This window comes from Vigna radiata, chromosome 5, assembly GCF_000741045.1.
Source record: "Vigna radiata var. radiata cultivar VC1973A chromosome 5, Vradiata_ver6, whole genome shotgun sequence".
Lineage (NCBI taxonomy): Eukaryota > Viridiplantae > Streptophyta > Magnoliopsida > Fabales > Fabaceae > Vigna > Vigna radiata.
The window spans coordinates 31,667,694-31,680,570 of record NC_028355.1 but is presented as its reverse complement, the minus strand read 5'-3'; the positions used below and the strand labels follow the sequence as shown (position 1 = coordinate 31,680,570).

Sequence of the window (12,877 nt, the reverse complement as noted above, 5' to 3'; positions counted from 1 at the left end):
TAATTTTATATTTTGTAGTATGTTACAAATTCAAATCTGAACCACATGAATGCTCCATTACTGTAGAGAGAGAAAAAGAAAGATTGTTAAGGATAATGGGGAGGTGTAGGGTATTTTTGGAATAAAGAAAATAATGGGGAGATATAGAATATTTTTAAAATAAATTAAATTAATGGAGAGGTACAGGTCCTACTTGGGGAGGTGTAGGGACCAACACCCAAATTCCTTTTGCAATTCTAAACATGTTTTTGTTTTTCTAGAAATCATATCCAAGAACATAGTTATTATTTGTTTAATATTTTTAAAAAATAGTGCCTGTAAACGTGTTTTTTTGATTTTATAATTTTTTAAATTGATTTTTTATTGGGGTGCATAACTGTTTTAAATTGAAATTACGCTTACATGCATACCTTTACCATAATTTTATTATCTTTTTTAAACATTTGTTGGTCTACACATTATTATTTTTTATTTGAAAATAGTTATTTTTAAATTTTAAAAATATTTTATATTTTAATTTTTAATTTAGCGTTTATATTTATTTTAACTTACGAGTTTTGTGTATAACTTTTTTCATTAATTAAAATAGTGATATTAATTAAATGTATTTTAAAAAATAGAAAATAGAATAATAAATACATCGATAACTTGAATAAAAATATTAACGAAATTAAATTTTAAGAAAAATAAATTAAAAAAAAAGTGTTTAAATAAATCCTTTAAGGCTGAGTTTCAAAATTCAAGGACCTCCATGGGTAAATTAAGGAAAAGAAAAAAGAGAAAGAAGAATTAGGGTTTTGAAATGAACAATTTAAAAGGACTTACAGCATTATTACAAAATATATAGAGTTGCTCCTTCGCGAGGTGGTATCTTTTTGCAGAGCTTCAGCTTTTTGTTTGGGAGGGAAAATACCAAATCATCAAAAGTTGAGTCTCAATCAACTCAACATTTGATTGCATTCAAATTTATTTCCATACAATCAGGTACTCTCTCTTTCTCTCTCTTCTGCTCACTCCATATCCATTGAATTTCAGCCCCAATGTCAAGGGGGACTTCAGAACCCATTGTTTTATGCGAATGGGATAAACTAATTGTTTGTTTCTGGTGTAGTTTCATGTGTAATTGTTGTATTGATAAGCCCGTACTCCATTTTTTTTTGGCCCAGGCACTTTTAATATATTTCGTTGTAAACTTCAGTTATTCTCTAATTTCCTACTGGTTGTAGAATATATTGATTGAGTGTCTGGAATGGAGATCTTAATTTGGGGATTGCCTGTTTATTTACGTCTTTCTTCATGATTTTAAACTTGTTTATTTTTTCTTTTATGAATTAGTAAAATATGCTGACTGCTTAGTTATTTTATTGGATCCAGCTTCTAAAAAGTGAGTTCATGAGAAAATTAATGGCTAATATTATTTGCATTGCATATGCACACGAATCATTGATGTTGTTTTTGGATGTCGATAACTATTTTTCTTATCAATGATTGAGATTATTTACAATTTTTTTTCCTCAATGTAGAGGAGTCAAATCCTATTATTTTGCTCTCTTTTTCTTTGATTCAAGTTTCTGGGTTAAATTAAAAGAAAAATTGAATTAGTAGATAAATTTTTTAGGTTCTGATATGTGCCACTGCTCATTCCTCATACTGAGGAACCGAGACATAATCTTACCTCAGCTCTTTCAGTCAATTTGGTTTCAATACATCTGTTCTGTCTGCGTGTTTGCAGGTACTAGTTCCATTGTTAAAAATATAACATGAGCGCTACGGTCCAAAGAACTCCAAGATCCGGTAGGCAGTCTTTATTTTTCCAGGATTTAGCTTCACCTGTTTCCACCCGTAGAGGAAAAGTTTCAAGTCCCGGTCAGGCGGCTGCGGTATCTGCACTGTGGCGTGAGAACTTTGGCAGTTCGGACCTTCCTCCTCCACCAGTTTTCACCTTGGAGGACAGATCAGACTTTTCTCCTGAATCAGGCATACTAGATTATCAAGTATCACCTGAGATTAAGTCAGACACAAGAACTCCTATCCAAACTTCTAATAGGGAATTTTCAACTCCTGGGAAAAACAAATCTGAGGCTAGCACATCTTATGCTTTGAGAGGGGTACAACAAAACCAGCAGACCTCACCGGGTTTGAGTTGGTGGTCACCTGCAACTGCAAAGAGTGGTGGGGAACAAGATGAGAAGGGAAAAAGTTCACCAGTTGAGGGTGTGGTTCAGCCTGGTGCTTTGATAACTCTTCCTCCACCCCTGGAAGTGGCGAGGCCTGAGGTTCATAGGAATTCGTTGCCAGCTGGGAATCTCAATGAGGAAGAATGGGTAACTGTATATGGGTATGTCTTAACTCTGCTTTAGCATTTATGTTTGTCTATTTTTGGGGAATACATGCATTCCACTACAAATCTATGATTGTCCTTTGAATACTACCGAATTTACTTCTATCTTACCTAAAATTGTGTGAACAATATCCGCATAGATTTTTACTTCTGTACTCCTAAAAGATCAAGAAAACTTGCTCCAAACGCTGGATAGTATAACCCTGCTCCTTAAGCATAGAAAGATCTTATTCCAATTGCCAAGACTGCTTGGCAATATATGTGAGAAAAAACTTACAACTATTTCTGATTAAGAATGACTAATCTTGCAGGATTGTGCATATTAGTAGGGGAAAAACTGTGGTGTAGTATGAAAGTTTGTAATATTTCATTACTGTTATTCTAACTTCCTACAAGTGATCTTAGTGGAGGCTTTTTATTCTCGTTGTTTTAAAATTGTTAGTATAAAATGAAAAATCCTGTGATTCCCAAGGGAGTTAGTAGAAAATGTTGCTGGTATAATTTATCTCAAATTCTCAGTGAGATTGAATTCCGTCTATAAAATTTCATTTTTGGATATCTGGTGGAGAACTATTGGTAATTCTAGGAAGGCTGCAATTGGATTACCTTGTGTGCATGTGACAGTAATATAGGAGTAAATGGCCTTGAGGCACCAGATAACCACGTGGACAGTGTGGTAGTTGGCTGAAAGGAAAATTCGTTATGGGAATACTAATGTGGTGGAGGAGGACAGAGGAAGTAGTGAATTTTGTTCAAGATTATTTGAAAGAGAAAAAGGGGGAGAGAGGGAGGGTAGACAAAGAGGGCAATTGGGAAATATTAAAGGGATAAAAAATACAAAAAGAGTTAAGAGTAGTTGTGGTGATTACATATAGAAGTACATGAACTGTGGTGTAATGCGGAGAGAGGCGTGGAATAACTCACAAGAATTTGACAGTGACCTTGTTGGTGAGTGTTAGGAAGGCATTGACCGTTTTCTATAATATATCTAGTGTTTTATTTACTTGAAACTTGTGGGGTGATGGGTTACAAATCATATATATTTCACTTGCCTGTATTCATTCTCAGACCTAAAACATATTCATACTCATTTCTTTCAATACTTGACCTTGATGCTTTTTTTATACATACCTTTTTATCCAGTTCTATGATCTTCCCTTCTCATGTATTTCGATGGTGAAAATAATACCGTGGCTTCACTGTCTGTCACACAAATCTCTGAAAAAGAAATCAAAGGACATTTTTAAAGTAAAATGAACTTTGTAGAGTTTAATTTTGTATTTACACATAGCAATATAATTTTTTTTAACAATGCTCTTTTTCTGCAGGTTTTCACCAGGTGATACTAACATGGTTTTAAGGGAGTTTGAAAAATGTGGTGAAATTTTGAAACATGTTCCTGGTCCTAGAGATGCTAACTGGATGCACATTTTGTATCAGGTTGGCAATCTTTTCCTTGCATGAATGTAATTATTTTTTTCGTTATAAATCAATAGTTATATTTTAATCCAAGACTATCCGTGGCGCTTGTAGTTGTTATTTTTTTTATATATATTAAGAAGTGATTCCATTTTTGAACCTTGCTATACTTTCTTTCGAAGTGATTTTCTATTGTTTGGCAACCAACTTGATTTATTGCTGATACAGAATCGATCTGATGCACATAAAGCTCTTAACAAGAATGGAATGCAAATTAATGGAGTACTAATTGTTGGTGTGAAACTGTTGGATCCCATGCAACGCCAAGCTTTAAATGAAAGGCTTAATAATCAGGGATTTATGCCCTTACCTCTACCCTCTGCTAGAAACTCAGAAGTGAGCACATTGAAAGCGCCTGCTCGATCTTACTATCTGCAGAATGGCAACTCCACTGCACGGCAGACTGGAGGAACCATTGCTTCCCCAACAAAATCTTTGGTGTCCAAAATCATGGACTTGATGTTTGGAGTCTAAATTAGCTGTTCAGCTGAATCAAATTAAGTATCGTTCTGTTTTGTTGTAAGCAATGATTTTACTTTCTTCGTGCACCTTGAAGAAGTTCGGCTTGTCTTGATTGAGTTCGAACATATACACTATGGATCCAATTGTTAGAATTTGTGGCATTTTGTTGTATCAATTTTATCAACAACTACACTACACAGATCAGTACTCCTGTGTTTTGAGAAACGAGAACAAAATATATAACTAAATGTCGATGTAAGTCTGATGATTGGCTATCACTTGAGATTTTTTGTTAGAGCATAATGTTTGATTCATTTAGCTCGATCTGACGCAGTGGGTTAAAGGCTTTGGTTGCTTTTGTCCAGGAACCTATGCTATTGATGTTAATCTGATCTTGTAAAAGAACTTTTCTGCCCTTATATAAAATATGTGTTGATTCAAGTTTGAAAGTCATTAATTGACTACTTAATTTATTAATGGCTGAACAGAACACTTCTGTCAACATAATTTGGAAGTGTAGTTGTTATGTTGAATAACATTGGAGGTTGTTTCCCATGTCTCTACCTTTTTGAAGTATGTATTTTTAGAAAGGCGTTAAGCTGCAGTTAAATGATTGTTTCGTAGGGTAAAGATGTTTTGCAATTGTTGGTGGGCATGTCTTTTATTTATTTTATGATTTTTTTCATATGTACTTTTTGTATGTTTCTAAATTTAAGATCAAATAATTATAAATCATAAAAAAATAAAATTAGTAATGAAAAAATAATATAACTTTAAATATAAGTTATTCTTTAATAATTTTAGTAAATGGCTAATTGATTACAAATTATAAAATGATAAAATTAAAAATAAAAAATAGTATAAACAAATTAATTTAAAAATAAAATAAATGGATAATAAAACAAGATAAATTTTATATACATGTTATAAATAAAAAAGCTAACACATAAGCAAACCAGTATAATGATGCATTTTAATTCACTTTCTTTTATATTCAAATTCAAAGGATATTTTTTCCTAGCCATTTTGAAAATGCTTTATAATATAGTAGAGGATAAATTATTAGTTTTTATTTTGAAAGAAATGTCTACGCATGTTATTATTAGTTACAGGAAAAGGAACTAGTTATCCTGAAAGGAAGCAGGTTCATGGAGAGTAGCCATTATCTGAGAATGTAACACTCAACATTGTTCCATGGCTTCAAATTGCTTCCTTCGTTATTCTTCATCCTCATTTCTCCTAAACCCCAAATTCAGAAGCCCTCCAAAATCCCCTTATTACCCTTCCGTCTTCTCCCGAATTCCCACCCCAAAATCCGACAATGACGACAACAAAGACGACAACCACAAAACCCCAAACCACAACCGCTTCGACTTCCTCAAACTCTCCGTAACCCTTACCGTCATCTCTGCCTCCCTCCCCCAACCCGCCGCCGCCGCTGCCGCCGTCACCAAGGGCAAGAAACGCTCTTCCAAAAAGCAGTCCGCCAAAAAATCCGAAGCTCTCTCGCCGGAGGAGCTTAAAACATGGTCTCGAGGGCTTCCCGTGGTCTCCGATCGCCTTCCCTACAGCGAAATCGTCGAGCTCAAGAAGGATGGGAAGCTGAAGCACATAATCAAACCCATTTCTGCGAAACTGAGGCAGCGCAGCGAAGCGGTTCTGGTTGTTTTGGATGATTCGAGAGTGTTGAGGACAGTGTTGCCTTCGGTTGAGAGTCACAGTGAGTTTTGGGATTCGTGGGATGCGTTGAAGATTGATTCAGTGTGTGTGAACGCATACACACCGCCCATTAAGAGGCCGGAATGGCCTTCTCCTCTGTTGTCAAACATTTACTTGCCCCCTTTTTTGCAGAAATTCCTTTTTGACAGTCCTGAAGATATCGAAACAAAGCCCAGAAAGGAGTCGAAGAAGGCTGCGGAGTATAGAAAAATGAGGATGGAGTTGAAGAGGGAGAAGGAAGAGGAGCTGAGGAGGTTGAGGCAAGAGAGGGAGACCACGGAGAGGAATATTAAGGCTCAGAAGAAGGAGGAGGAGAGGAGAAGGAGGAGGGAGATGAAAAAGAGGAGGTACCGGGAATCGATGCGCCAGGCGAGTGACCGGGACGAGAGAATGGCCGATTTTTGGTCCGATTTGGCTAACAACAGCAATGTGTCTAATGCACTTGGGGTGCTGTTCTTCTACATCTTTTACCGGACTGTGGTGCTTAGTTATAGGAAGCATAAGAAAGACTATGAGGACAGGCTCAAGATCGAGCAGGCTGAGGCCGAGGAGAGGAAGAAGATGAGGGAGTTGGAGAGGGAGATGGAGGGGATTGAGGGTGATGATGAGGAGATTGAGCAGGGGAAAGGGGAGGAGAATAATTATTTGAAAGTGGCAAAGCAGTTTATGAGATCAGGAGCGCGTGTGAGGCGAGCACAGAACAGAAGGCTTCCTCAGTATCTAGAGAGAGGCGTGGATGTCAAATTTAGTGATGTTGCAGGTCTGGGTAAAATTCGGCTTGAGCTTGAGGAGATTGTCAAGTTCTTTACTCATGGAGAGATGTACCGAAGGAGGGGAGTGAAAATACCAGGTCTCTTTTTGATAAAATTTTAACAGAATAATTTGAACGAACGAACTTAGCATTCTGGAAAACTTAGAATTCATGAAATTTTATAGGACAGTTTTCTGGGACTAGCTGCATTTTTCCAATCTTGCGCTTGGATACATGTTTGATTATCGGTTATATTCACGTAATATTTATATCATTTATCCAATGTAAAAACAAGGAAAGGAAGAAATATTTGATTTCACTGTGCTTTACACTTGACTTGTTGAAAGTTGAAATTTTAATTGGTCACTTCATCAGGTGGCATACTTCTCTGTGGACCCCCTGGAGTGGGAAAGACATTGCTGGCCAAGGCAGTGGCTGGTGAGGCAGGGGTTAATTTCTTCTCTATTTCTGCTTCACAGTTCGTGGAAATATATGTTGGTGTTGGGGCTTCTCGTGTCCGTGCACTTTACCAGGAAGCCAGAGAAAATGTACGTGATATTTTTTTTTTTCATCTTTTCCGCCGTGTTCTATCAAATTTTCTTACTTGTTTAAAGTCAAATTATAAGTTGGATTTTGCAACTGGCTTCCATCAATAGATTTATTTGTCCATTACCCTTGTTCCTCATATCCTGGAGACCTTTTTTTTTTTTTTTTATACTGCATTTTTTTTTGTCTTCTCTTGAAATCTACCTTTTTTTTTTTCCAGCTTCGGTCATCACACTCCATTTCTGTATATTATTTTTCAGGCCCCATCTGTTGTCTTCATTGATGAGCTGGATGCCGTTGGAAGGGAGCGTGGCTTGATTAAAGGTTCCGGTGGACAGGAACGTGATGCTACTCTCAATCAGGTTAAGTTGGCAATGCTAAACTTCTCAACTGCATTTGTTAAGTAAAATTGTGTTTATATTGGTTGATGTTTCTTATTGACTGAATGCTCCAGCTCCTGGTGTGCTTAGATGGGTTTGAAGGAAGGGGAGAGGTGATCACCATTGCATCGACAAACCGACCAGACATTCTGGATCCTGCCCTTGTGAGGCCGGGCAGGTTTGATAGGAAAATATATATCCCCAAGCCTGGATTAATTGGACGCATAGAAATTCTACAGGTAGCAGTTCCTCTATATATTTCACCTGCATGTAGCATTCGGGATTTGGTTATTTATTTTATTGCATTAATAGTTGTTGATTTGTGATTAATGGTCCAGTAAGTAGTTTGCCTATTAAATTTTCCACCCTGGTGTAATAGGTCCATGCTCGTAAGAAGCCAATGGCTGAAGATGTGGATTACATGGCTGTTGCTAGTATGACTGATGGAATGGTTGGTGCAGAGTTAGCCAACATAATTGAGGTTGCTGCCATCAATATGATGCGTGACTCAAGAACTGAGGTAATGGCTTCAATATACAATATTGCCAGATAGTTACTGTTCAGAAATTTCCTTATAGGAAATTGGTAAAGCCGATGCTGCATTGTGTATGGCATCTCGCGCTCAATATCCTTAACACTTTCCAAAATTAAGCATGCAAATGAAAGTGTTTCTCTGACTGTAAGGGCAAGCTTCATTGAGTAATACATTCATTTACTTTGTAACTCTTAAATGTTTCTCCAGTCTCTACAACAAGAAGTTTCTTAATGTGGCACAAGAAAACTTTCATACATCTATAACTATTAATAAAAGGGATTGTTTTTTGTAACTTTTTGGTATACACATTTCACTAGCCATTTTACCCTTATCGATATAAACTACCTTATTAATCATTTTACACTTTACATTTTGTAACTATTTTTTTATAATTATTTTTTGAGAATATATTTTTTATAAATTTAATAATATTTTTTATTTTAATCATAATTAGAAGAATTAATTTTTATTTATTATCATAAGGTAAAAGTGGACACATTTCATACATGTACATAAAGGGGATAAAGGCTCAAAAGAGGAAGTAATAAGAAAAGGCTTTACTAGTTGCTGTATCCTTGGTAGTTCACAGTTGCTTCGTTTCTTTCTTTCACTATTGCAGATTACTACTGATGACTTATTGCAAGCTGCACAAATGGAGGAAAGAGGAATGCTAGATAGAAAGGAAAGAAGCACCGAGACATGGAAACAAGTAGCTATAAACGAAGCTGCAATGGCTATCGTGGCTGTGAACTTTCCTGATCTTAAAAATATAGAGTTTGTAAGGGCTTAACACTATCCATTTTATTTTTTGGTTGGCCATATTTTGTCATGTTTGAAACGATGAATTCTGTTAGAATTGAATTATTTTGTAAACGCCCTAAAAATATTTTATTTTCTTGAATAGTTATATGATTATATCAAGTATTTTCAAATGCAAAGCCATTTGCACGCAATCTTTCCTGCTGGTATACATGCCAAATATTAGTAAAAGGCCAATTTTATTAGAAAAAAGACTGAGCTCTTTTGAAAGAAACCATGTTGACGGAAAAGGATCCAAGCAAGATTCTGCTTGTCCTACATCTTAAAAATATTTTTTTTCCATCCCTTTTACTATGAATATTATTATAGTGTGTCATGCTATTTGTGTTTGAGTCATATAATTTTGTACTTATGGATAACATTTGAAGTTGACAATACAACAGTACAAATGCAATGGTAAAAGGAACATTTAGCCAAAACATAAGCTGTTATATTGAATGGAAAATGGCTGCACCTTAGGACAATAGCTTGCAAAGTAGAAGCTTGTCCTTTGTTTCTGGTTATCTGTATGCTTCCACAATGGTCTAGAGTAGGCATTATAGTTTAGCAATTCAGGAAATTGACCTTCAGAGTTTGGTATTTTGTTCTATATCTTCTTGAAATTTACTTTTTATTGGGTTTATTCTCGTAACAAAAATTCTCTTTACTCTGTTTTATGAATATCTGTTATCTGAATGTTGCTGACAAGAAATGTGACATTTTAGATTTTTGTTTGCATTGGTGTAGGTCACAATTGCTCCTAGAGCTGGTAGGGAATTGGGCTATGTTCGGGTGAAGATGGATTCAGTCAAATTTAATAATGGAATGCTCACGTATGGGTTATTTAATTAAACCTGTACTCCGTATATTTAGCTATTGGAGAATGATTTCCAAATGAAATGCTTGTATGTTTATAACTAGTAGAAAAAGATCGATGATGTTTTCGAAGGCTGCCTGCATTATGCATTTTAAGTTATTACTGCTCGATCAAATTGCATTTACAATCTGTGTTTAGTGCTTCCCATATTATTTTCCTCTTAATTTTTAACTGCTACTATCGTGCAGTCGGCAATCCCTCCTTGATCATATTACAGTTCAACTAGCTCCACGTGCAGCTGATGAACTTTGGTTCGGGAGTGGTCAGGTAATAGAATAGTTTTACATGCTTTCCACAGACTTCCGTACTCTATTTTTTCATTTATAAAGCTAAAGATAAACCCACTAGCAGGACAAACAAATAATGCAATAAAAAAATTGTTTCCAACATCGTTCATGTTTTAAGGTGTTGGTCAACCAACTAGCCTTAATGAATGGCATACGAATATGTTTTTTCTAGGGACTTTGCATTTCTCTGAGTGGGATCACAAACACGTGTTTGTAAAATCTGAGAGGGATCAGAAGGAAAATTAATTAAATTACATGGACTTTAGATTTCTATATGGGTCGGAGAAAATCGAGAAATTACTTTTTTCCAAGTTCTTCATTGATGCTATTCGTTATGATTTATTGCTTTATATTTTTACCTTTGTAAATTAAAGGTTTTATATCAGTACACTACACATGTTATCTGTGTCAAATGTTTATTTTGTTGGTCCTTTTTATTTGCTGATATCATATTATAGGTACGTTTTAGAGCTGCAAGAAATATTTAACTTAATTTTCAATCTTTCAGTTGAGTACGATATGGGCTGAAACTGCAGACAATGCTAGGTCTGCAGCAAGGACGTTTGTTCTTGGTGGGCTTTCCGAGAAGTATCATGGAATGTCCAACTTCTGGGTGTCCGACCGAATTAATGTATGGATTCTGTCTTGAGTTTTATTTTCTCACGATGTTTCTTATTTGCTTCTTTGGCAATGATAGTATTTGGCCAACTTACAATTTCAATATGTTTCATTGTCAGGATATTGATTCGGAAGCAATGCGAATTCTGGACTCTTGTTATGAACGAGCAAAAGAGGTATGTTTTAATGGAAGGAGGAAGCAATGTTTCAATATGCTTCTGTTTATTTAATAAAATTCTCAACCTCATTTTGCATTATTCTTGACTGTGAAAACTTTATTTTGTATTTCAGATCCTTGAGAAAAATAGAAGGCTGATGGATGCTGTGGTGAATGAACTGGTTGAGAAGAAAAGCTTAACCAAACAAGAGTTCTTCCGTCTAGTAGATTTGCACGGCTCCCTAGAACCAATGCCTCCCAGCATACTTGACATACGAATTGCCAAGTGTAGAGAATTCCAAAAATTGATCGATAGTGGAAAGGAAGCAAGTTTGAGTAGCCACGCATAACAAATTGCAGATTTTGGGGAATATTTCTATTGTATGCACATTTACTATACCTTCTTTTTGTATTATATTACATTCTTTACCACAAGTCCTTACAGAGAGTATGGACATAATTTTGTTGGATCTTTAGAGAGTTAGCCTTTGCCAGAACGTTTTGGTCCAAAGCCTTACAATCTCAACCATTATTTTGCAGAGAGACATTCTTGAACTCTTGTTTAACTCCCACCAATCTCGGCATTTCTGATTATGCCTATGTTGTCTTCCATATAATAATTACTTGAATCAATATCATATTTTGGTAACTTAAAATTTAAGTATTATATTTTTTTCCACAATTTTATTTACATTTTCTAACACTGTATCATACTCATACATCATCCTCACTATTTATTATATAAGAAAATGTTCTTTTAACAATTATTTTATAACGTATACATTTATTTTATAACGTATACATGATAGTATGTGATTGGTTCGTTTTAAATAAACAAGCTATTAAAGTAGTGATATGTAGCCTGTGGTTAAAAAATTGTTAAAGAAAGTTGTTATATATCAGTCTTATTATAGATGATATAGAAGGTTACTTTTCCACTAGTATATTATACGAAAACGTTTTGTTGACAACGTTTTTTGACACACTTTTGACAACGCCACATGGCGTGTCCTCAGTGGCTGAAAAACGGTGAGAGAATGTCACTTAAGTGAGGGGCATAATGGGAAGTGAGGGGTACTTTGGGTAATGGTTTTCGAATGAAAATTTTATAGTTGGCGCCTTTCATTGAGCACGGTTTCAGACTTTGCCCTTTTGCCTTCTCGCTCTCTTGCTCTGTTTCTCCTTCTCGCTCTCTTGCGCTTTTGCCTTCTCACTGTGGTATCGGAATCGTGGTGTTTTCTGCTCTCCGAATCTTGCTCTCGGAAGGTTGCTAATCTCGTTGTCGGACTCTTGGCTGTCGGAATCGTTTTCTCGTTCGTTGGGTGTCGTTGCCTCACATTCGTTCTCCGTTTCTGAGGGTTTTTCGAAGGTTGGGTATTATGGTCCATTTGTTATTTGCAAAAGTTTTTAATTTTAGGGAAACCTAACTATTTCTATCCACATTGCTATCTTTGACAACTTCACAACTCAATTTGGAAACATCGAAACGACCATTGGAAGCATGGAGGAGGAACTGCAGCACTTGCGCATGCGCTTTGATAACGCTCCTCCTAACCCTTGAAATGTGGTGTTTATCATTGTTTGTGGACATGAAGAACTCTATTTGTGTTTTAATTTACATTTTAGTGTTGCAATCTTTTGTATTTGTTTAGTGTTGTAGTCAATATGGAAGTTATCGTAATGAATGTATGGATCAAACTTTGTTTGGATGAATGAAGTTCGGTTAAGTAATGCAATTTGTGTGTTGTATCCATCATTAATTTGACCAAAATTATTATCCAGTAACACAACATTAAAACAACCAAGCACAGTGAAAAACCAAGTATGAGAACCCTGGTCCTCTAGGAACAACACAGGGGATCCCTCTGTCAGAGTTTGTGTCCAAATGACTGAAATGGTTCTGGTAATCGTTTACGAGGGTGTGGTA

General features: G+C 35.7%; 2 protein-coding genes across 2 annotated transcripts; both read left to right on the top strand.

Moving 5' to 3' along the window:
* The first annotated feature begins 796 nt into the window (after positions 1–796).
* LOC106759779 (nuclear pore complex protein NUP35) lies at positions 797–4,596 on the top strand. Its single transcript, XM_014643117.2, has 4 exons — positions 797–984; positions 1,733–2,338; positions 3,670–3,781; positions 3,989–4,596. The coding sequence occupies exons 2-4, from the start codon at positions 1,761–1,763 to the stop codon at positions 4,292–4,294; spliced, it is 996 nt and encodes a 331-aa protein (XP_014498603.1). The 5' UTR covers positions 797–984; positions 1,733–1,760; the 3' UTR covers positions 4,295–4,596.
* Positions 4,597–5,363: 767 nt separating this feature from the next.
* On the top strand, positions 5,364–11,599 carry LOC106762306 (probable inactive ATP-dependent zinc metalloprotease FTSHI 2, chloroplastic). The gene is made up of 11 exons (XM_014646138.2): positions 5,364–6,851; positions 7,128–7,300; positions 7,559–7,660; positions 7,753–7,917; positions 8,058–8,198; positions 8,833–8,991; positions 9,759–9,844; positions 10,077–10,155; positions 10,684–10,806; positions 10,913–10,969; positions 11,085–11,599. Exons 1-11 carry the CDS (start codon positions 5,477–5,479, stop codon positions 11,298–11,300), a joined length of 2,676 nt encoding a protein of 891 aa, XP_014501624.1. The 5' UTR covers positions 5,364–5,476; the 3' UTR covers positions 11,301–11,599.
* The last annotated feature ends 1,278 nt before the right edge of the window (positions 11,600–12,877 follow it).

Coding starts and splice junctions, on each gene's coding strand:
- LOC106759779 (XM_014643117.2), top strand. CDS start 1,761: ATGAGCGCTACGGTCCAAAGAACTCCAAGATCCGGTAGGCAGTCTTTA. Junction 2,339..3,669: donor GAATGGGTAACTGTATATGG/GTATGTCTTAAC, acceptor CTTTTTCTGCAG/GTTTTCACCAGGTGATACTA. Junction 3,782..3,988: donor GGATGCACATTTTGTATCAG/GTTGGCAATCTT, acceptor TTGCTGATACAG/AATCGATCTGATGCACATAA.
- LOC106762306 (XM_014646138.2), top strand. CDS start 5,477: ATGGCTTCAAATTGCTTCCTTCGTTATTCTTCATCCTCATTTCTCCTA. Junction 8,992..9,758: donor ATCTTAAAAATATAGAGTTT/GTAAGGGCTTAA, acceptor GCATTGGTGTAG/GTCACAATTGCTCCTAGAGC. Junction 9,845..10,076: donor TTTAATAATGGAATGCTCAC/GTATGGGTTATT, acceptor ACTATCGTGCAG/TCGGCAATCCCTCCTTGATC.